The sequence below is a fragment of the Theropithecus gelada genome, chromosome 1, assembly GCF_003255815.1.
Source record: "Theropithecus gelada isolate Dixy chromosome 1, Tgel_1.0, whole genome shotgun sequence".
NCBI classification, from domain to species: domain Eukaryota; kingdom Metazoa; phylum Chordata; class Mammalia; order Primates; family Cercopithecidae; genus Theropithecus; species Theropithecus gelada.
This window is the reverse complement of record NC_037668.1, coordinates 140,231,285-140,255,643: the sequence shown is the minus strand read 5'-3', so window position 1 is coordinate 140,255,643 and position 24,359 is coordinate 140,231,285. Positions and strand designations below refer to the sequence as shown.

The window sequence follows — 24,359 nt, the reverse complement described above, 5'->3', positions numbered from 1 at the left end:
TCTTACATTCAGAACTCTGAGTTTAAAAGAGAGAGCTAATTATGATAAATTCTGAAATGCTAAATTTCTGCTTTGTGCTCAGTCCCATACTGGGGATCAGGAAGAACACTAAAGTAGATTCCTACTTGCAAGGAATTCACAATTTGTATGTTATTTTCTCAGACAAGGATGTTAGACCTCCAATTACTATAAAGCGAAATTTACAATTTGTGTTGCCTTCCTTCCCTTCACTTCTCTAGCATTTCTTATTTCTGCCCTCCTTAACCATATTATCATTAATTCTCTAGAAAGGGTCTGACAGAAAGCAGACTAAAACTGTTTACTAAAAAGTCCTTATTAAAGATTATCTGGGACTTCTCATATCCACTATTGAGGTTGAATAAATAGTAAGAAAGTCATTTCTGTTAGACCAGGGTCCCGTTGACCAACAGGCGGAGTCCTAATAGCAGAGAAAACTGACTGATGGCATAGGCAGAAGGGGATACCCAGACTCCCGGGCACGTGCACACTACCAGCTTTCACAGAAGTGGGTAGGCATGGAGAAAGTCCGGTGGATGAGGCACTTTCCAGATAGAGCCCCAATGCAGCCTAAGAAACTTCCTGCCACATTGCTTCCCAGCTCTGCCCATCTCCTGTATGTACCTACCCAAACTGACAGTACTGAACCACTTCCCAACAACCCAGCTCCTGGGGCAGACAGAACAGGGACTGGAGAAACCCACAGCTCTTAGTCTGAGACTCGAAAGATTCCACTTATCTCCCAGAGACCAGCAGACCAAGCTCTCAGACAGCCTTGTATCTTTGGTCAGGAGAGGGGGATTGGGGGGTGGAGGTAGGGGAATGAAGGGTGTCAGAGAGGAACAGAGATAGCGCTTCAGGGAATATTTCATCCCAAGTAGTCCATCGCTCCACTTCCACTTTAAGTCTCCATCAGCATTTCAAATGTGGCTATAATTAGTGCATACATAAAACTTTATGGGAGTTTTTCATATGCCGTTATTTATACGAGATGATAATTTTCTTGATACATTAAAAGAGCACCTACAAATAAGTCAGAAAAACATTAACATTCCATACAAAATGGGCAAAGGACACAAAAGGTCAATAAACATATTTTAAAAATAAAAGTTCAGCCCCTAGGTATCAGAAAAATACAAATCAAAAATTGCATTAAATTGGCTAAGATTATAACTATGATATAGTTAGTGTTTTTAAGGATATGATGAAATAACTACTCTCACATAATGCTGACAAGGTAATATCTGGGAGATATTAATCCAGAAAGGAAGGTAATTTCACAGTATATAGATAGTGTTTATAAATTTCATACAATTTAATCATAGTCCACTTCTAGGAAAAGGCCAAATAAATTATGATGCATTTGTGTGATAAAATAGTATGCTGTCACTAAAAATCAAAACTAACTCTCGTTCTCTCTCTCTCTCTCTCTCTGCCCTCCTTCCACTCACTTTCCCCTTCAGATATAGTTCCTTAAGGGAGTGGACAGACACCTACTTTTAGATATATGAGAATGAGTTCTTTAAAGAATCAATCATAGCAATCGGGAAACAGTGCTCTATAAATATTTTCTCATTTCTGCACAATTAGGGCTTTCTAAGCAACAATTGCTGGCAACCTGAATTAAAGGATGTTTGAAAGGCAGACATGCCTTGGAAAATAGAGTATATCTCCTCTACTGTGCACAGAGCCATTTGCTCTCATTCTAAGGGTGACAGAGTCAGAGAAGCTTGTCTTCTGCCTCCTGGAGCCACTTACCTTCTCAGGGTGATAAAAGAGAGCCATTTGCTTACACTCCAGGGGTTATAAAAACCTAGAGACCTCCTCTTTCCCGGAGAAGATTTGTTTACATTCCAAAGCAAAAGTCTTGTTTCTCTTTCTCTATCTCTGAGAAGAGGAAAGGCTGCTTTGCCAGCCATTCTGTAAGCTCCAAGTTTCATAATTTGAGTCCCCCTCTTATGGTACAAATCCCACTATGCACACACAGGACATGGGAATCTGATCCCTGATCCAGAAATCTCATGTTCACACACACACACACACACACACACACACACACACACAGCTCTATGCCATATATACATACATTTATATATCATATATAGATATCCATACAACTTATGTGTGTATGTGTGTGTTTATATATAAACTGTGCAAGGAGGGTAACATTTCAGACCCTTCACAATTTCAGACTTAACAGCCACATACTCAAAAAAGCCCTCCAATTGATTCCCTCCCCACCTCACCCTCAGTCTCGCATCATTTCCATTATTCTAGTTAAGAAGTCAACCAAATGGACTTTCAGTGCAACCAAAGAAATTAGTAACATACCCAGTTAATTGTTCTCCTGATGGTTCAGTTAGTGCTGATGCTGCTGTTGATTCAGTTCGTGTTGTTTCCCATGATTTGGGACCCCCTGTATCTGCTGCCTTGCATAGGCCATGCAGCCTGCGTCCTGTTACAGCCTCATAACTGCCATTGACACATAAGTTTAGGCTCCCATAACTCTTCATTTTCAAAGTTCCTAAAATCCCAAGCCCTATGCTCTGAGCAAATAAGAGTGCTTTTAATCACAACATTATACTTCCCATTTCAAAATACGAATTGGAGCAATAGAAAATCTGGGACAATCCTTTTAGAGACGTTTTTACATGGCAAAAGAATAACACGAGATTTTGGATTTGCCAGTGAGTCTTGAAAATAGTTACATTCTTGCCCAGTTCTTTTACCAGTGTTGTCGAAAGACAAGTGCCCTATAGACCAGTGCCTGCATCTGTCCTCACATGCCATTTTACTCACATCTGTTTTCAAGATTGCCATGGAATCTCCCCAGGGATTGAAAAGTAATTTACTTCAGACATTTGGATGTACTGGGAGTGGAGAGGTAACAGAAGAGATATTTGAAAATCCTGACTGTGGACAATGGTGGAAAAAACTTTTATTTAGCCTATGTTTTTTCAATGCTGTGATCAACGAAAGAAAAAGTTATGGAATATTGGGCTGGAATATTGCTTACAAATTTAATTCTTCAGACTTGGGGGTAAGTGTAGTCTCTTCAAAACAAACAACAAATAAATAACAATAAGATACAAATTGAGAGCCTACTATGTGCCTACACAAATACTAAGTGTTTTACATGGTGGTAAGAAAATGAACTCTATAACTAGGCAATAAGGGCTAACGTTTAGAAACATGGTCTGTGGGCCGGGCGCGGTGACTCACGCCTGTAATCCCAGCACTTTGGGAGGCCAAGGCGGGCGGGTCACGAGGTCAGGAGATGGAGACCATCCTGGCTAACATGGTGAAACCCCGTCTCTACTAAAAATACAAAAAATTAGCTGGATGTGGTGGCGGGCACCTGTAGTCCCAGCTACTCGGGAGGCTGAGGCAGGAGAATGGCCTGAACCTGGGAGGCGGAGCTTGCAGTGAGCCGAGATCGCGCCACTGCACTCCAGCCTGGGCGACAGAGCGAGACTCCACCTCAAAAAATAAAAAAAAGAAACACGGTCTTTGATGCCAGTTTTTCTGAATTAAATTGCAGCTCCACAACTTACAGCTGTACAAGTATGTAATCTATTGGGCAAACTAACCTCTCAGAGTCTTAGTTTCCTTGGCCAAAGAAAGCAAACTGGGGGAGACCAAATGTCAGTACTGACTCCAGAGGATCATTATATAATTATAGGCAAACTTGTTAATGGAAATACAAAGCTCAATCAAAAGGCAAATAATATATTAGGGGGGAACATTTGAACCATATATTAGACATGTCAGGCACATAGAAGAGTGCCTGACAGACATAATTTACTATAAAAAATGTTTGTTTGTTAGTATGACTTACTCATTTAAAGCAAGAGGGATTCCATTGACCCATTGTTTGGGGAAAAATTTTAGCTCAATTGTCTTTCTTTACTATTCTCTATATAGAACCTTCTGTTTGTTGTTTATTGCAGGGTGATTTCTTTATTGCTAAAATAAACACGTGGTAGCATCTGCTTAAATTTTTCCCAGGTTAACTTTCTTGCAATTGTGCTTCCAGCGTACAACATTACACCCTTGATTACCCATTCATTTATACATATGACAGCAATTTAAAAAAAAAAAAACTTTCTGAGGAAAATCTTGATTCTGCCTCTGGATATTTATAACCTAAACCCACTCTAGATGGGTAGCCTTCTTTGTCTTCTATATGTTTCTATTAGGCTTTTTTCAGTTTTGAAAAGAGGCTTTCATATTTACTGCAAGTTCAACTGCCTGTCAGACATAATACTTCTGTACCTAACCAGGAATACAACATAAAACACTGCATTTGGGATATTGATTTAAAAGTATAAGCTCAAGCACCCTTCTGTCAAGGCCTTATTCAAAGCTCAATCAAAAGGCAAATAATATATTAGGGGGAAATATTTGAACCATATATTAGACATGTTGGTGTCTACTGTAAATAATTGATATTTTTATTTAAATAAGAAAATGAATTCAAAGAAAAGAAAAGTCACCTTTAATAGAAACAGTATAATGTCTAAATTAACAAAGAAAAAAAAGGAAAATAAATAACAATTTGATCAAGATATCAAAATAAAAGGGAGAGAAAAATCAAAGCAAAATAATAACATAAAGCAATATGGAAGGAATGTTATCAGTCATTATATTGAGTGTAAATGGACTGCATTCTCTCAATAAAAGGCAAGACTATTAAATCGGGTTACAAAACAAAACCCAGGAATATGCAATTTATAAGAAAAAGTGAAATTAATGAAGAAATTTTGAAACTATCAAGAAAATAACAGAAGAAAGCAGAAATGGCAATATTAATATCAGTCAGAATGTAATGACTGAGAGTGCTATATTCTTCAGACAACAGCATATTGTAGCATATATGTATACACATACATATATATACCCAGGTATACATGTACATATATATGTATATATGTATATGCAATTATTGTGGGAAATTTCAAAAAACCACGATCAGGATTGTACAGCTCTAATAAACAAAAATAAGACAAAGAATAGAATAATGCAGTCAATAAATTTGATTAACAGATGGATCAAGAGACTAGCATCCCTCTAATAAAGAGTACATATTTTTTCAGATATCCAAGGAACTGTTACACAACTCAATCATGAGCATGGCCACGAAGAAAAACTTTTAATGATTTTATGGGCCACATTATCTGAACACAATTTAATATAATAAAAATTTGACCCCTAAAAATCTTAACAACTTAGATATTAAGAAACATAACTCCAGATAACCTTTTATCAAATAGGATATTAAAAGAGAAATCAGCCAGGCTCGGTGGCTCACAGCTGTAATCTCAGCACTTTGGGAGGGTAAGGTGGGTGGATCACCTGAGGTCAGGAGTTCAAGACCAGCCTGGTCAACATGATGAAACCCGCGCAGTGGCTCATGCCTGTAATCCGAGAGCTTTGGGAGGCCGAGGCGGTTGGATCACCTAAGGTCGGGAGTTCGAAACCAGCCTGACCAACATAGAGTAACCCCATCTCTACTAAAAATAAAAATTAGCCAGGCATGGTGGCACATGCCTGTAATCCCAGCTACTCAGGAGGCAGGAGAATTGCTTGAACCCAGGAGGTAGAGGTTGCGGTGAGCTGAGATCGCAGCACTGCACTCCAGCCTGGGCGACAGAATGAAATTCTGTCTCAAAAACAAAAAACAAACAAACAAACAAAAACAGGGGCAATCACAGGCTGTGCAACATAGAAAGCCCTGTCTGGAAAAAAAAAAAAAAAAGCCAGGTGGCACGCCTGTACTCCCAGGCACTTGGGAGGCTGAGGCAGGAGGACCACTTGAGCCCAGGAGGTTGAGGCTGCAGTAAGCCGTGTTTGGGCCACTGCACTTCAGCCTGGGTGACAGAGCGACACCCTGTCTCAAAAATTAAAAATAAATAGAATCACAAATATCTCAAACACAGTGGAAATGAGACTACTTCAGACCAAAAATCACATGACAGAACAAAAGCTGTAGTTAGGAAAAAAAAATGTTTGGCCTTAAATGTCTCCACTATTAAAGAAAACATACGGGAAATAAATATCCATCTTAAGAAATTAGAAAACAAAAGAAAATAAAAGCTAATAAAGAAATTCTTTATAAATTTTGAAATTGGATTTTTAAAATTCTTTTCATACATTTTTTAAATCTTACAGCTATAAAAAATTGGATTTTGATAAGACATAAAATTTGAAAATCTAGATGAAGCTAATGATTTCCTAGAAAATACGAATTATCAAAATTGACTCAAAGAGAAACTGAAATTTTGGTTAGACCAATTGCCACAAAAGACATTGCAAATGACACTAGAATGAGATGGTTTTACAGCTTAATTCACTCTGAACGTTAAGAAATAGATAGTATTAATATTATATATTCTAGACCTTAGTAAAAGATCACAATCTCCCCAGTTTATTTTATGAAGCAACATAATGTTAATATGAATGCCTGATAAAGATATTAATAATATGCATAAGAACTGTAGATTAATTTCACTCAGGACATGAGATGTAAAGATTCTACATAAAACATAAGTTGATTTCAGCAATGAAACAAAAGAGTAATACACTGTAACCAAGTTGGTTTTATTCCACTAATGCAAGAATGACCCAGTAACTGGAAATTTGTAATCCTAATTTATATGATCATCTCAGTAGATGTAGAAGAGGCATTTGTTATGAATTTTGGAGCCATTTCTAGTAAAAACCTAAAGTAAGAGGATTAAAAGAAACCACTTAAATATGAAAAAGACTACCTAAAAACAACAATGTCCACATGTTCCACATAGTCAAACACTGAAATTGTTTCAAATAAAATCAAGAATTAGATAAGGATGCCCATTATTACCACTGTAATTCAACAGTGTCTTAGAATTTCTAGTAAATGCAGAGATAAGAAAATTATAATAATTCATATTAACATTGTAAAAAGAGAAAAAACTATCTTTTTATTGATTATATAATTGTACATCTAGAAAACCTAAGATACTAGTAAAACAAAATCTAGTAATTAGAGAATTTTGTAAAGTAACTGGATAAAAATGTAAAGATGTAAAGATCAATAAAGCCTCCCTGGTAATAAACACCCAGGAATGGAAGTAGGCAAAACGTTACTTTCCCAGCAGTGATGAAAATATTTAAATACTGAGGAATAAATTTAACATGAAACGTATGGGTCCTAAATAAGGAATAGCATAAATTAAAGAGAAAAGAGAGGCATAACATTTGTTGAGAGCTTAAAATATTTGGATTGCTTTATCCGAATTATTTAATTCCCACAACAACATTATGAGGTAAGAACACTAATTATCCTCATTTTACAGATAGGGATATAGAGGCACAGGCCACCTAAGAAACCTGCCCAAGTTACATAGGTAATAACTGGAAGTCTGATTCCACAGTTCATTTTTTAATCCTGCCTCCCCTAAATAAATGCATCAATGTTCTTTATGGGAAGACTTCCCATATCCTAACTATCAATTCTTCCAAAATTAATAATCAAATATACTGCAGTTCCAATTAAAATCCTATTAGAGAAGTTTTGGAATTAATAAAATTCATATGGAAGAACAGATGCTGAAGAATAAGCTAGAAATGTACAAAAAAGAAAAATCCTGAAGGGGTTTTCCTTCACCAGATATGAAAACATGGTAAAAATCCACTATACTAAAATCAAGATTGTTTGGCAGAGAAGTAGACAATAAATCGGTGAGACATAGTTGAGAGTGCAGAAATCTAAGTTTTTATGAGATTTTAACATTTGACACAGGCAATATTTCAACTCAGGAAAAAGGAATTTTCAAAAAGTAAATGATACTGGCATGACTGGCCATCCAGTTGGAAGAAAATTACTGGTTCCTTTATCTTATATCCTATATAAAAATAAATTCCAGAATGGAATAAAATTTAAATGTGTAACAATATAAATAACCAAAATAAATCTAGGAGATTACATATACAATCTTGGAGTTGGGAACAAGTAACCCTAATTGAAAACCCAGAACCATAAAAGAAGAGATAGGCATATTTAATTACAAAAAACTTTTATATGGCAAATGGTGGCAAAATAAAGTTAATGGACAAACGCCAGATTTAGGATAACGAAAATGACTGACAGAGAGTTAATATCTGTGATATACAAAGAGCTCTTATCTATTAACAAGAAAAAGACAAACAAGCCAAAGGAAAAATAGGCGGTGTACAGAGAATTGTATTTAAATGACCAACGGACATAAGACAAGATGCTCAAAATAACCAGTACTAGGTGAAATACAAATTAAACTAACAGCAAATGTACCGCCCATGAGACTGGCAAAAATTAAATAAACCAACATTTCCTGTTAGTGGCAGGGATGAGAGAACAGTGACAAAGAAATTCCTTCACACACTGTTAGTGTAAATATGAATTGTTACAGCCACTGAACATTAATAACCGAAATATATTGTCCAATTGCAGCACAGTGTGTATGCTAAACTAGTATTTGTGGCGGGGAAAAGACAGGAAAACAGAAAGAAAGGGGGAGAGGAGGGCCGGGCGCAGTGGCTCACGCCTGTAATCCCAGCACTTTGGGAGGCCAAGGCCGCCGGATCACAAGTTCAGGAGATCGAGACCATCCTGGCTAACACGGCGAAACCCCGTCCGGGCGAGGTGGCGGGCGCCTGTAGTCCCAGCTACTCGGGAGGCTGAGGCAGGAGAACCGCTTGAACCCAGGAGGTGGAGGTTGCAGTGAGCTGAGATCGCGCCACTGTACTCCAGCCTGGGCGACAGAGCGAGACTCCGTCAAGAAAGAAAAGAAAGAAGGGAGGAAGGGAGGGAGGAAGGGAGGGAGGAAGGGAAAAAGGAAGGGAGGAAGGAAGGGAGGAAGGAAAGGAGGGACAGAGGGAAGGAAGGAAAGGGGAGAGGAAAGGGAGGCGGAGTTGAGAAATAGTTGAAGAGCCTAAGGAGGATAGAAAGAAGGGAGAGGGGAAGCGAAGGACGGAGAGAGAAGAGAAGAAGTCAACCTATGTGCAAATAGAACGTCTCTGTAAGAATACACAAGAATTCTGTCAATGGTGCCCTCAAGGGAGAGGATCTGACGGCTAAAGTCGGGAGTGGAAGAAATCTTACTTTATCTTGTTTACCTTTTTGCGCTTTTTGAATTCGGTACCACGTGCCTGCTTTGCCTATTCAAACAAATAACAGCAATTAAATAGCTCAATGCCTATTCAACAATAACCAAAAAGAACTAGTGGATAAATGTGAATGTACCAGCGCAGGCCCGTGCCTCACGCCTGTAATCTCAGCACTTTGGGAGGCCAAGGCAGACGGATCACTTGAGCCCAGGAGTTCAAGACCAGCCTGGGCAACATGGCGAAAGCCCCTCTCTACAAAAAAATACAAAAATTAGCCAGGCAGGGAGGCTGAGGAAAAAAGCTGAGGTGGGAGGTTCGCTTTAGCTGGAGAGGTCAAGGATGCAGTGAGCCAAGATCAGGCCACTGTACTCCAGCCTGGGCAACAAAGTGAGACCCTGTCTCAAAAAAAAAGGTGTATGTCTCAATATTTGTGTTTTACTATATATATATATTTTTATATATATACACACACACACACTCTATTCTAGTAAATATAAACTATTCTAGTAAGACAAATGAAATATATATAATAAAATATAGTATTTGTCTATATATTTTTTTTTCTTCTTCTTCTTCTTCTTCTTCTTCTTCTTCTTCTTTTGAGACGGAGTCTCGCTCTGTCACCCAGGCTGGAGTGCAGTAGCATGATCTCAGCTGACTGTGACCCCCTATGTCCTGGGTTCAAGTTATTCTCCTGCCTCAGCCTCCCAAGTAGCTAAGATTACAGGCACCCGCCACCACGCCCAGCTAATTTTTGTATTTTTAGTAGAGATGGGGTTTCACCATGTTGGTCAGGCTGGTCTCAAACTCCTGACCTCAAATGATGCGCCTGCCTTGGCCTCCCAAAGTGCTGGGATTACAGGCGTGAGCCACTGTGCCTAGCCTATTTCTATAAATTTTTTAAAAAGAAAATATATGTAGCTGTTTGAGAGTTGATTTTATGTTAAAAAGTCAGAGTGAGTAAGCTGGAAACACATATCGAAATAATAAAGACTCATGGGTTTTCTAAAGGTTGCCATTAAGGTGTTGGAAAATTCCCTGAGAGGACAGCCCAGTATTTCATGGCAAGCACTGCGCTACCTGATTGGAGAAGTGATTTACGGTGGCCGGGTAATTGATAATTGGGACAAGCGATGCTTGAAGACCCTGCTCTACAAATTTTGTAATCCTGAAGTGCTGAAAGATGACTTCAGTTTCTCCAGTGATGGGGTAGGAAAAGAATTAATCTTCTTGCATTTCTCAATAATTTTAAAGTAAACATTGTTGCATTATTTAAAATACATATTTAAATGAATTTTGATGTTCATTTTTAAAGGTTTTTATTAGCTTTCAGTATTATAAAAGTAATTTACCCATGACTGTATTAAATATAACATTGTGCAGGGCAGTAAACAAAAAGAATGATTTAAAAATAGTTCATGTCCTCTGAGAACCCAAAGTGTAAGATACAAAGCACAAGAGAGCTAACATTTATAAATCAACGATTCCATGCCAGTCACTTGATATATGTTTCTCATTTAATGCTCAAAATAACCATAGGGAATAGATGCTGTTGTCAGTTTACAGAAATCCCACATCTCTTGTTCTTTATCCCCTCTTCTCCCCCTCAGTTTTTATCCTCTATCCAAACCTTCACATTTGTGGAGCAGAAAACTCCATATTAGACACCAGCAACTGTGTGTGCCTGTTGAGTGGCTGCTAGCAGAGGAAAGAATCCTACAGACCTCTGACCTTAGACTGTGGAGGGTTGGACTTGACATAAACTTTGATGGGTGGGAATTTGGATAAGAGAGGTGAATGGAAGATGAAAAGGAAGACGACAGCTGTGGGTGATCATTGTGAGCTGGTATAATCAAGAGAAAGAGAGGTCATATCCAGGTTGTCTGTCTGGGGTCTTGAGGATATGGATAGATAAAGAAAATAGTAAAAATATTTTAGGGAGATTCATTCGTAAGGCATCTATAGAATGGATAGCAATGGTCTATGTTGATGACCCTGAGTCAACAAGAAGGCATTAAATTATGTCGTTTATGCACTATTTGCTAAGGAAGAAAAATCTATGAGAGCTTTTTTTTTTTTAAGATTTCCATCTAAACAAACAAACAAACAAACGTCTTAAGGCCGGATGCAGTGGCTCATGCCTGTAATCCCAGCACTTTGGGAAGCTGAGGCAGGTGGACCACTTGAAGCCAAGAGTTCGAGAGCAGCCTGGTCAACATGGTGAAACCCTCATCTCTACTAAAAATACAAAAATTAGCCAGGTGTGATGGTGTGCACCTGTAGTCCCAGCTACTTAAGAGACTGAGGCCTGAGAATCATCTGAACCCGGGAGGTGGAGATTGCAGTGAGCCATGATCACACCACTGCATTCCATCCTGGGCAACAGAGCAAGATCCTGTCTGAAAAAAAAGAAGAAAAAACTGTTTCAAATAACATTTTAGTTAAATTTAGGGTTCTTTGGCCAAGTGTGGTGGCTCATACCTATAATCCTAGCACTTTGGGAGGCCGAGGAGAGTAGATCACTTGAAGTCAGGAGTTCGAGACCAGCCTGGCCAATATGGTGAGACCCCATCTATACTAAAAATACAAAAATTAGCCAGGCATGGTGACTCATGCCTGTAATCCCAGCTACTTGGGAGGCTGAGGCATGAGAATCACTTGAATTTGTGAAGCAGAGGTTGAAGTGAACCGAGATCATGCCACTGCACTCCAGCCTGGGTGATAGAGTAAGACTCCATCTCAAAAAAAAAAAAAAAAAAAAAAAGTTTAGGGTTCTTTAAATTGCCCAAAGAATACAATGTGCATGGTTTCGTACACACTATTACATTAAGTATGCACTAAGAGAATAAGGTATACTGTAACATACAGTATACAATTGCATTGGCAGAATTATATCACATGACAGAAATGTATTTTGAAATTTATATTTCAACTGTTCAGTTGCTTTAAAACACTGGGAATTTTATGACAGTTTCAGCTTGCCAACTATTCCTGTTTTTTGCCATAATCTTGCTTCTTCTGCAGGTAATTTTTTTTATCAGTGACTGTTATTTGATTTTTCCCTCTGACCTTTATTAATTCTTCAACATTTTACTTAATGATATCAAGAAAGCCACCATTACCCACTTTCCTGACTATATGAACAATGCATTTCTCTTCTTGGTCAGTGATCAGTTATTCTTAAGATCATTCTCACATTCCTTCTATAGGTTTTACTAAAGTAAAATGATTTGTTCAAGCCTTAATTGCATTCATTATCTATGGGTGGTCAGAATCACCCTCACCTTTAAAGTGTTTTTTTTTTCTTTCTCTCTTTTCCCAACAAGAAAGTTATACATGCATATCATATGCACATTACAATACAGTAGTCCCAGATGTTGCTTTCTACAGTGTCTAGAATATACAACATGCAATAAAAAAGCCTTCGGTATAAAATTTCATGGGAAAATATTGCCTTCAAGCATTACTGAAAGTAGATATCTTATTCTGGCAAAAACTAACAAAGTGTTCAGAAGTAGCAGGATTGAAGAAAAAAGCTAACAAAATGGTTAAATTTTCAGATATGTCAGCCAGTTCCAGGATCTGCAAGCATAAAGGACTACATACACATTATCCAGTCCTTACCTGATGACGACCCTCCCGAGGTCTTAGGAATACACCCAGAGGCCATCAGGAGCTGCTGGGAGACCCAAGGTGAAGAGTTTATTGAAAATCTGATTGCCATGCAACCAAAAACTACCACTGCCAACCTCAGGATCAGGTAAGAACTCGCTAAGAAAAACTGTTGGTCAAAAATTATCAGGCTGGGTCTGGCGGTTCACGCCTATATCCCAGCACCTTGGGAGGCTGAGGGGGAAAGATTGCTTGAGCTCAGGAGTTCCAGACCAGCCTGAGCAACATGGTGAAACCCCGTCTCTACAAATAATACAAAAATTAGCCAAGTGTAGTGGTGAGCACCTGTAGTCCCAGAACTTGGGAGGCTGAGACCCTGTCTCAAAAAAAAAAATTCATTTGAAGAGATATGTAGAAAAGTATAGTCTACATGGTAAAGAAACTAAATTATACTTCAGTTAGTTCCTTATGTATTTAAGTTCTAATTTTTCAATTTGTACGTCTAACAAATTTTAACACTTTTAAAAGATATTTGAATGTTTGCTCCCATTTATAAACTTAATCAAACATTTTCAAATATATTAATATTCATTATAAAGTTAATGTACTTCAATTTGTCTGCCAGACCTTCTCAAATCTTTGAGTAACTTTTATAAATCTAATAATCAAATAAATGTGGTGAATCTTAAATTCTCTTATTCCCTAATATTATATATCAATCTAATGAGATTTCAACCTAAAATCATAAATCAGTTTCTCAATTATCTCTTTTAATCGGGGTCACAAGACTGACCCCAGTCTAACACAAGGTATTACAAGGCCCAATTCTCTTAAACATTACAAATATTTACGATATCAACATATTATAAGGAAATGCTTTTCATAAACATACTAGATATGTTTGTTAATGTCCCTTTGGTCACTTTGAGAGGCTATAATTATCCCAATCTTGCTGCCTTTGCTTATTAGAGACTTGTCTGTGGGACTTAATTCAAAAATCTATCATATTCAATGTAATTTCCTTAGTGGTAGCAAATCTTTGCCTTCTGAAGGTAAGTTTGATTTTTGACACCTTTTGACCTTTTGAATTATTTGAAGCCACCTGGATTGAATTCTATGGAGAAAATTAACTTTAAAGTCAAAACAGTATGATGACAAAGTAAGGAGCCATGTGACCTCTAGTGTTCTGTAAACTGGTACCAAAGCAGCACTGTTAGACTAAATACTTCATGACAGCTTTAAGGTTATTGCTTATCTTGAAGGATGACATTCATTTGACTGTGAAACCTGGAGTGTTTGTTAAAAAATTAGTCCTGGCCGGGCACGGTAGCTCACACCTGTAATCCCAGCACTTTGCAAGGCCGAGACAGGTGGATCATGAGGTCAGGAGTTCAAGATAAGCCTGGCCAAGATGGTGAAACCCCGTCTCTACTAAAAATACAAAAAAATTAGCCGGCATGGTGGTGGGCACCTATAATCCCAGCTACTCGGGGGCTGAGGCAGAGAATTGCTTGAACCCGGGAGGCAGAGGTTGCTGTGAGCCGAGATTGAACCACTGCACTCCAGCCGGGGCGATAGAGCAAAACTCTGTCTCAAAAAAAAAGAAAAGAAAAAGAAAAATCAGTCCCTACTAGTAAACAGAACAACAGAGAGAGGGAATTCGAAAGAGATGTGCCCCATTTCCTACTCATCCACTAACTAAGGAAGTCCTCCCTCTTTCCTGGGCCCTGGTTTCATCATCTTTAAAAGGATTCCAAAGAGCTCTTCCAGCCCTAGTGTTTAGTGGTTTTGTGTAGTATTGCAGCCTCACCTAGGCCTGGACACACACTCCCCCTGTCACCACCCACGGACTGTGTGATTAAGAAGCCCTTCATGTCAACACAGGAATGGGGCAAGCAGTGGAATCCTCCATGCAGCTACTTCAGCATGCTCTGTTTAGTTGCCTCCTCTTTTTCATTGTCTTGCAGATGCATTCAGATGATTATTTTACAAAGAAATCCTAACAAAGCTTTTATAATACAGATTTCCTTGCAAATGTCTAAAATATATTGGACAGTTTCTCATCTGTAAAATGAATTCCATGGTCTCTGTAACTATACCATAGTATAGTTTTGCGGTTCTGTGAAGATACGTTTATCTTCAGATGGAATTTAAGCAGAGGGCCCTCTAACATTAGATAGATCTGTAGCTTGTCATTGTCTTGATTTCTTTTATTTTCCTTTCCTTTTCTTTTTTTTTTTTTTTTTCTGAGATAGAGTCTTGCCCTGTCACGTAGGCTGGAGTGCAGTGGCACGACCTTGGCTCATTGCAACCTCCGCCTCCCGAGTTCAAGTGATTCTTACGCCTCAGCATCCTGAGTAGCTCGGACTACAGGTGCCCACCATACCTGGCTAATTTTTGTATTTTTAGTACAGACAGGGTTTTACCATGTTGGCCAGGCTGGTCTCAAACTCCTGACCTCAAGTGATCTGCCTACCTCGGCCTCCCAAAATGCAGGTATCACAGGCATGAGCCACTGCGCCCGGCCAATTTTTATTTTTTAATTGACATAATAATTGTACATATTTCTGGGGTACATAGTGATGTTTCAATACATACAATGTGTAGTGATCAGATCAGGGCAGTTCACATGTCCATCATCTCAAACATTTATCCTTTGTGTTGAGAACTTTCAGTATCCTCTCTTCTAGCTAGTTGAAGATGTATAATCTATTTTTGTTAACTATAGTCATCCTACAGTGGTATAGAACACTAAACTTATCCCTCCTGTCTACCAGTAATCTTGAATCCTTTAACAAATCTCTCCCCATCTCCCCCTTCCTGTTCTGTGTCTCATTCTTTTCTTGGTTTCTTTTGCAGACCTGAGCAGAGTAAGGATGAACTGGTGATGGAAATTCTATCCGACTTGCTAAAGCGGCTGCCACTGACAGTGGAGAAAGAAGAAAGTGCTGTTGGAACTCCAAGCACATTGAAGAGCATGATGTCAAGCTCCATTTGGGAGTCTCTTTCTAAAAATCTCGAAGGTGAGCATGGGACAGGAGTAAGGCATCAGGAGTAAGGTAAACTTACTCTGGCATCAGGAGTAAGGTAAAGATAGGACAAAAATTCCATAGAAATGAAAAGACTGAGATAAGATGGAAAATTCAGTCTCTGCCTCCTCTCTCCAAGTTGAAAAACAGAGAGCACAGAAGAAAATCATGCTTTATTTGGGGGTGGGTAGCGTGTGGCACTGAAATCAAAAGTGAAGAAATAATAAGTGTAGCAAACCAGAAAGCAGCAACTCTGCTTGGGAGATTCTCAAGAGCTCTTAGGTGCCTGGTCTTTCTGCCTATCTGCCTTCTGGAACAGCAGAGGTTTAGATGGACCTTCTGCTGAAAGACCACTTGACTCAGAAGCTAAGGGGAATCAGGGCAGGCCCAGGAAGACAGAGGAAGCCTGGTTGCTCAGAGATGGCTCCAAACCCAGCTCTAAGGGGCTAAATTGCTGGACTATGATAATTTTCCCAGTTAAATTTTAATACCCATATTTTATCCCTTTGCAGAAGTTTATTTGGGAACCAAATATTGAGCAATAGTCTATCAAAACAGTATTATTGTTGAGTCTCAATCAAAGGTCGGCAAATTAGGACTCACAGGCCAAGTCCAGCCCAGCATTTGTTTTTGTACAGCCTATGAACTAAAATGGCTTTTGCATTTTTTTAATGGTTGAAAAAAAATCAAAAGAAGAAATATAGTTTGTGACACATAAATGTTATGTGAAATTCAAATTTGAGTGCCCATAAATAAAACTTACTGGAACTCAGCCACACTTACTCATGACATATTGTCTATGCATCCACACATAGTAGATAGTGTGGTTATACCAGTATACAGTGTGGCTGCACCCACACCGCAAGGGGAGAGTCGAGTAGCTTTCAGAGGTCGTATGGTCCCCATACCCTACAATGTGTGCTATCTGACCTTCTACAGAAAACGTTTATCAACCCCTGGTCAAGATACATGAAATTCCCTTAACTTTCAAAGCCTAAGTCTCTCCATGTAAAGCCTCTTTTTAATCTATAAAATATCAAAATTTTATCTCTTTTTAAAATCCAGATCATGACCCCCTTATCCATTGTGTCTTGCTAACCTTTTTGAGGCAAGAAATTAAACGATTTGATAAGTTATTATTTGTCATACATAAATCCTTAAAAGATCTTCAACTTGCTATAAAAGGAGAGATCATCCTCACCCAAGAATTGGAGGAAATACTTAACTCTTTTCTTAATATGAGAGTGCCTACATTGTGGCAGGTAAGCAATTATTATTATTTCCTATTTTCTTGCTTGCTTGAAATAAATGTCCAAGCTCAAGGGAATGGTGAAGGTAAATGGTGCATCTAAGTGATGAAATATGTAACTCTTAAAAGATGCTGACATACTTTTTCATATTTTCACATCTCTGAAGTTGGTTGGAGTGCCTCTTAACAGTCACCGTTAGCCACAGGCGGCACCGTCATGTAGTTCTCACTCTCTGTGTGTGTGAACTATGTATCATGGCAGTTCATGTCGAAGTAGGTGCACTCTTGGTATTACTATAAGTGTTAAGTTATATTGCTTTTAAAATAGAAACAAAGCTAAACAAAATGATGAAGAAATTGCTGGGTTGTGGTCTTAAACAGAAGACCAAATTATAAAAACACAAAATTTATTAGACCAGGAATTATAAGCCATAGAAGATCTGGCAGCACAGAGTAGGAAATTAACAAGCTTGATGTTGGACACAAACACTATTTCTCCAGAAATGAACTTCTCCCCTTAGGATTAGCACTGGCCTTTTCCAGAACCCTGAATCCTATACCAGATTAAAAACCTGTGTAGACATGTGAAAAGATGTTCAACATCATTTGCTTTTGGGGAAATCCAAATCAAAGCTGCAATGAGATACGACTTCACACCTACTAAGATGGAGATAATTAAAAATACACAAAAACAAGCATTGAGAGAAATTGGAACCCTCATGCATCACTCATGGGAATGAAAAATGGTGCAGCTACTTTGGAAATAGTCCAGTAGTTCCTCAAAAAGTTAAACAGATTTACCATTTAGCCCAGCAATTTCACTCCTAGGAATATACTCAAGAGAAATTAAAATATAAATCCAGGTCTGGCATGGGGCCTCATGCTTGTAATCCCAGCACTCTGGAAGGCCAAGGCAGTGGATCACCTGAGGTCAAGAGTTCGAGACCAGCCTGGCCAACATGGTGAAACCCGTCTCTACTAAAAATAATAATAACAATAATAATAATAATAATAATAATAATAATAAATGGCCAGGCATGGTGGTGGGTGCCTGTAATCTCAGCTACTTGTGAGGCTAAGGGAGGAGAATTGCTTGAACCCAGAAGGCAGAGGTTGGAGTGAACCAACCTCTTCAGGTTGCACTCCAGCCTGGGCAACAGAGGGAGACTCCGTCTCAAAAAATAAATAAATAAATAAATAAATGAAGTCCACACAAAAACTTGCACATGAATGCTCATGGCAGCATTATTTATAATACGCAAAAGGTGAAGACAATTCAAATGTCCATTGTCTGATGAATGGATAAAATATGATATGTCCCTATAATGAAATATTATTCAGCCAGCAAAACGAATGAAGTACTGACACAGGCTACCATATGGATAAACCTTGAAAACAGTAGTTCTTCTGTGCTAAGTGTAAGAAGACCATCACAAAAGACCATATATTATATGATTTCATTTACAGGAAATGTCCAGAATAGACAAATCCATAGTGACAGAAAGTAGATTATTGGTTGCCTCGGTTTGCGGGTGACAGAGAATTGGAGAATGGATGCTGAGAGGGTTTTCTTTTGGAGTCATGAAAACGTTCTACAATTGACTACAGTGGTAGTTGCACAACTCAGTGACTATATGAAAAACCATTAACTTGTACACTGTTGTACCCTTTAAATAAGTAAGTTGTATGGCATATGAGTTACGTCTCAATGAAGTATTTTAAAACCTATGAGAAAACATGAAGACAGACAAGAGGAAATAATAACAATTATAACTCCTTAAAACTGAATATAAGCTGTGATGAAAAATTGAGATGTAGAAACACATCCAGAATCATAGGACTTCAGAGCTTGAAAGGCTCTTAGGGAACGCCCACTCCAATGACCTTATTTTACAGATATGGAAACTAAAAAGCAGAGAGGCCTTATTACATTCTTAGCAAGCCCCGTGGTGAAACAGCTAGGACTCTACAAGTGCAAAGTAAGGCTGAAAGAACACAGCTGAGTTGGTACACTCTAAGTACAGTCACATGTGGCTGAGACCATTGCTCACTTGACAGAGTGACAAGAGGTAAGATGAGTCAGGTAGGAATGTCCGGCTTGGACAAATGGGTAGGAACTAGTGCATTCAGAGACAGGGTGAGCAGAAAGACGTGCTGTGTAAGGAACAGATGAAGAAATCCTATTTTGGACATGGAAAGTGTGAGGAGCTAGAGGGGCTCTCAAGTGGAGCTATTGAAAAGCAACGAGACTGATCTTAGTTATTTCTTGCCTTCTGCTAGCTTTTGAATGTGTTTGCTCTTGCTTCTCTAGTTCTTTTAATTGTGATGTTAGGGTGCCAATTTTAGATCTTTCCTGCTTTCTCTTGTGGACATTTAGTGCTATAAATTTCCCTCTACACACTGCTTTAAATGTGTCCCAGAGATTCTGGTATGTTGTGTCTTTGTTCTCATTGGTTTCGAAGAACATCTTTATTTCTGCCTTCATTTCGTTATGTACCCAGTAGTCACTCAGGAGCAGGTTGTTCAGTTTCCATGTAGTTGAGCGGTTTTGATTGAGTTTCTTAGTCCTGAGTTCTAGTTTGATTGCACTGTGGTCTGAGAGACAGTTTGTTATCATTTCTGTTCTTGTACATTTGCTGAGGAGTGCTTTACTTCCAACTATGTGGTCAATTTTGGAATAAGTGCGATGTGGTGCCGAGAAGAATGTATATTCTGTTGATTTGGGGTGGAGAGTTCTGTAGATGTCTATTAGGTCTGCTTGGTGCAGCGCTGAGGTCAACTCCTGGGTGTCCTTGTTAACTTTCTGTCTCATTGATCTGTCTTAATGTTGACAGTGGGGTGTTAAAGTCTCCCATTACTGTTGTGTGGGAACTAAGATCAGAGCAGAACTGAAGGAGATAGAGACACAAAAAACCCTTCAAAAAATCAATGAATCCAGGACCTGGTTTTTTGAAAAGATAAACAAAATCGATAGACTACTAGCAAGACTAATAAAGAAGAAAAGAGAGAAGAATCAAATACACACAATAAAAAATAATAAAGGGGACATCACCACTGATCCCACAGAAATACAAACTACCATCAGAGAATACTATAAACACCTCTATGCAAATAAACTAGAAAATCTAGAAGAAATGGATAAATTCCTGGACACATATACCCTCCCAAGACTAAACCAAGAAGAAGTTGAATCCCTGAATAGACCAATAACTGGTTCTGAAATTGAGTCAATAATTAATAGCCTTCCAACCAAAAAAAGTCCAGGACCAGACAGATTCACAACCGAATCCTACCAGAGGTACAAGGAGGAGCTGGTACCATTCCTTCTGAAACTATTCCAATCAATAGAAAAAGAGGGAATCCTCCCTAACTCATTTTATGAGGCCAACATCATCCTAGTACTGAAGCCTGGCAGAGACACAATGAAAAAAGAGAATTTTAGACCAATATCCCCGATGAACATCGGTGCAAAAATCCTCAGTAAAATACTGGCAAACCGAATCCAGTAGCACATCAAAAAGCTTACCTACCATGATCAAGTTGGCTTCATCCCTGGGATGCAAGACTGGTTCAACATACACAAATCAATAAATGTAATCCATCATGTAAACAGAACCAAAGACAAAAACCACATGATTATCTCAATCGATACAGAAAAGTTCTTCAAAAAAATTCAACAGCGCTTCATGCTAAAAACACTCAATAAACTTGGTATTGATGGGACCTATCTCAAAATAATAAGAGTTATTTATGACAAACCCACAGCCAATATCATACTGAATGGGCAAAAACTGGAAGCATTCCCTTTGAAAACTGGCACAAGACAGGGATGCCCTCTCTCACCACTACTATTCAACATAGTCTTGGAAGTTCTGGCCACGGCAATCAAGCAAGAGAAAGAAATAAAGGGTATTCAGTTAGGAAAAGAGCAAGTCAAATTGTCCCTGTTTGCAGATGACACAATTGTATATTTAGAAAACCCCATCATCTCAGCCCAAAATTTTCTTAAGCTCGTAAGCAAATTCAGCAAAATCTCAGGATACAAAATCAATGTGCAAAAATCACAAGCATTCTTATACACCAATAACAGACAAACAGAGAGCCAAATCATGAGTGAACTCCCATTCACAATTGCTTCAAAGAGAATAAAATACCTAGGAATCCAACTTACAAGGAATGTGAAGGACCTCTTCAAGGAGAACTACAAACCACTGCTCAATGAAATAAAAGAGGACACAAATGGAAGAACATTCCATGCTCATGGATAGAAAGAAACAATATTGTGAAAATGGCCATACTGCCCAAGGTGATTTATAGATTCAATGCCATCCCCATCAAGCTACCAATGACTTTCTTCACAGAACTGGAAAAAACTACTTTAAAGTTCATATGGAACCAAAAAAGAACACGCATTGCCAAGACAATCATAGCCAAAAGAACAAAGCTGGAAGCATTATGCTACCTAACTTCAAAGTATACTACAAGACTACAGTAACCAAAACAGCATGGTACGGGAACCAAAACAGAGATATAGACCAATGGAACAGAATAGAGCCCCCAGAAGTAATACCACACATCCACAACCATCTGATCTTTGACAAACCTGACAAAAACAAGAAATGGGGAAAGGATTCCCTATTTAATAAATGGTGCTGGGAAAACTGGCTAGCCATATGTAGAAAGCTGAAACTGGATCCCTTCCTTACACCTTATATAAAAATTAATTCAAGATCGATTAAAGACTTAAATGTTAGACCTAAAACCATAAAAACCCTAGAAGAAAACCTAGGCAATACCATTCAGGACATAGGCATGGGCAAGGAGTTCATGACTAAAACACCAAACGCAATGGCAACAGAAGCCAAAATTGACAAATGGGATCTAATTAAACTAAAGAGCTTCTGCACAGCAAAAGAAGCTATCATCAGAGTGAACAGGCAACCTACAGAATGGGAGAAAATTTTTACAATCTACCCATCTGACAAAGGGCTAATATCCAGAATCTACGAAGAACTTAAACAAATTTACAAGAAAAAATCAAAAACCCCATCAAACAGTGGTCAAAGAACAGACGCTTCTCAAAAGAAGACATTTATGCAGCCAACAGACACATGAAAAAATGCTCATCATCACTAGCCATCAGAGAAATGCAAATCAAAACCACAATGAGATACCATCTCACACCAGTTAGAATGGCAATCATTAAAAAGTCAGGAAACAGCAGGTGCTGGAGAGGATGTGGAGAAATAGGAATGCTTTTACACTGTTGGTGGGACTGTAAACTAGTTCAACCATTGTGGAAGATAGTGTGGCGATTCCTCGAGGATCTAGAACTAGAAATACCATTTCACCCAGCCATCCCATTACTGGGCATATACCCAAAGGATTATAAAGCATGCTGCTGTAATACAAAGACACATGCACACATTTGTTTATTGTGGCACTATTCACAATAGCAAAGTCTTAGAACCAACCCAAATGTCCATCAGTGATAGACTGGATTAAAAAATGTGGCACATATTCACCATGGAATACTATGCAGCCATAAAAAAAGGATGAGTTCATGTCCTTTGTAGGGACATGGATGAAGCTGGAAACCATCATTCTGAGCAAACTATCACAAGGACAGAAAACCAAACACCGCATGTTCTCACTCATAGGCAGGAATTGAGCAATGAGAACACTTGGACACAGGAAGGGGAACCTCACACACCGGGGCCTATTGTGGAGAGACCGGAGCGGGGAGGGATAGCATTAGGAAACATACCTAATGTAAATGACGACTTAACGGGTGCAGCACACCAACATGGCACATGTATACGTATGTAACAAACCTGCACGTTGTGCACATGTACCCTAGAACTTAAAGTATAATAATAAATAAATAAATAAATAAATAAGAAAAGCAATGGGACAAGAGCACGGGCTGCAAAGCGAGCGCTTGGTGTCGCCAACCTAGACAGAGCCATGGATTCAATCTGGGAGAGGGAATATAAAGTAGCAAGAGAAGAGGGCTGAAAGGATTCCAGGCAACACCAGCCTCGAGGGAGGGAAGAAGAGGTGCCAATGAATGGGACGTAAAAAGAAGTAGTTGGAGAATTCAAGAGAAAGCCAGGATGGAGTCTAGTCACAGAAGCCTAGGGGAGAGAGCAGGAGGAAGCAATGAGGTCCGTCAAAAGCTGCAGAGGGTATAGTGCGGGGAGTGAGGCTTGAAGATGGAAAATGAAGGTCGCTTGTGATTTCTAATGAAGACTCCAGAAGAGGGGACAGTAAACAAAGGGAGAAATAGGCTAGAGGGCTGCAAGGGTCTCCTCCTCCCCACTTGCAACAAACAGGTAGGATTGAGTGTTGGGTGGTTTGTGTAGTTAAGATGGAAGGGAGCATTAATAAACAGGGCTAGAGAATGGAAAGCTGAATCCACAGGGGCAAGGGCAGGGGCAGCTAGGCTTAGAACTGGAAGGCAAAGGTAGGTAAGGGAGTAGACAGTGGGTGGGATTTATAGAACTTTGTATAGGGGAAGGCCAGGAAGCTGAAATTGCTCATACCTAATAGCATGTGAAGGTAATCTCCCCAGAGAGGAGGAAAGAAGGTGAGAAAATGAAAAGATTTGAGAAGAGTGATAAAAGCCTTCAGCCAGGATGGAAGCTTCCAGGCGTTTTATCCAAAACACTGTTAAGATAATGTTGTTTTGCCCTGGTAATAAGGTTTAGACTTTTCATTATGTGCTTTCAGTTGGAAAATGACATTCTCCTGCGAAGTTATTTCTGCCTGGCACTTGAGTCTATTACCAAGGTTTGCAGAAATGTTCCTAATGACCCCAAAGACAAGGGAAAAAAATGATGTGACTGTCTTTACATCCCAACAGAAACACGCCTACAGATCATGTAAGCCACTGAGTTCCTGGATTGATGATCTCATCCAGCGACTGAATTTCTTCAATACTTGGGCCAAAGTGGCTTATACTGCAATACAGCGTCGGTATGGATGAAAGCTGCTTTACATTTCTTCCTCATTTTTGCTTAAAGCCCAAAGGTTGATGACATCATTTCCCATGCCTGGTCTCCTTGGGTTGTCACAGTTACATGTGAATTAAGCAAGGGCGGGATTCTTGTCTTCTGTTTGAGCTGAGAAAGTGGGGACCTAATAATGTTGAGTCTTGAGTGAACTCCCTCCACTCCAAGAGACAGAGTTATGACTACAACATAGTACATTTCTCTTTCCTGAGAAATGCACAGGGTGAAATGTGAAAGGAAATAATTAGTTACATGTAATGCAGTGGCACAATCTCGGCTCACTGCAACCTCCGCCTCCTGGGTTCAAACGAT

At 39.0% G+C, this 24,359-nt stretch overlaps 1 protein-coding gene across 1 annotated transcript in view; it reads left to right on the top strand.

The window, feature by feature from the left end:
• The window catches only part of DNAH14 (dynein axonemal heavy chain 14), a 507,005-nt gene that overhangs the window by 472,467 nt on the left and 10,179 nt on the right, over positions 1-24,359 (top strand). The window contains exons 76-81 of the mRNA XM_025393377.1: positions 2,831-3,058; positions 10,156-10,345; positions 12,724-12,904; positions 15,616-15,779; positions 16,851-17,047; positions 23,900-24,012. Coding sequence (XP_025249162.1) covers positions 2,831-3,058; positions 10,156-10,345; positions 12,724-12,904; positions 15,616-15,779; positions 16,851-17,047; positions 23,900-24,012 — 1,073 coding nt within the window. The remainder of the gene's footprint in view (positions 1-2,830; positions 3,059-10,155; positions 10,346-12,723; positions 12,905-15,615; positions 15,780-16,850; positions 17,048-23,899; positions 24,013-24,359) is intronic.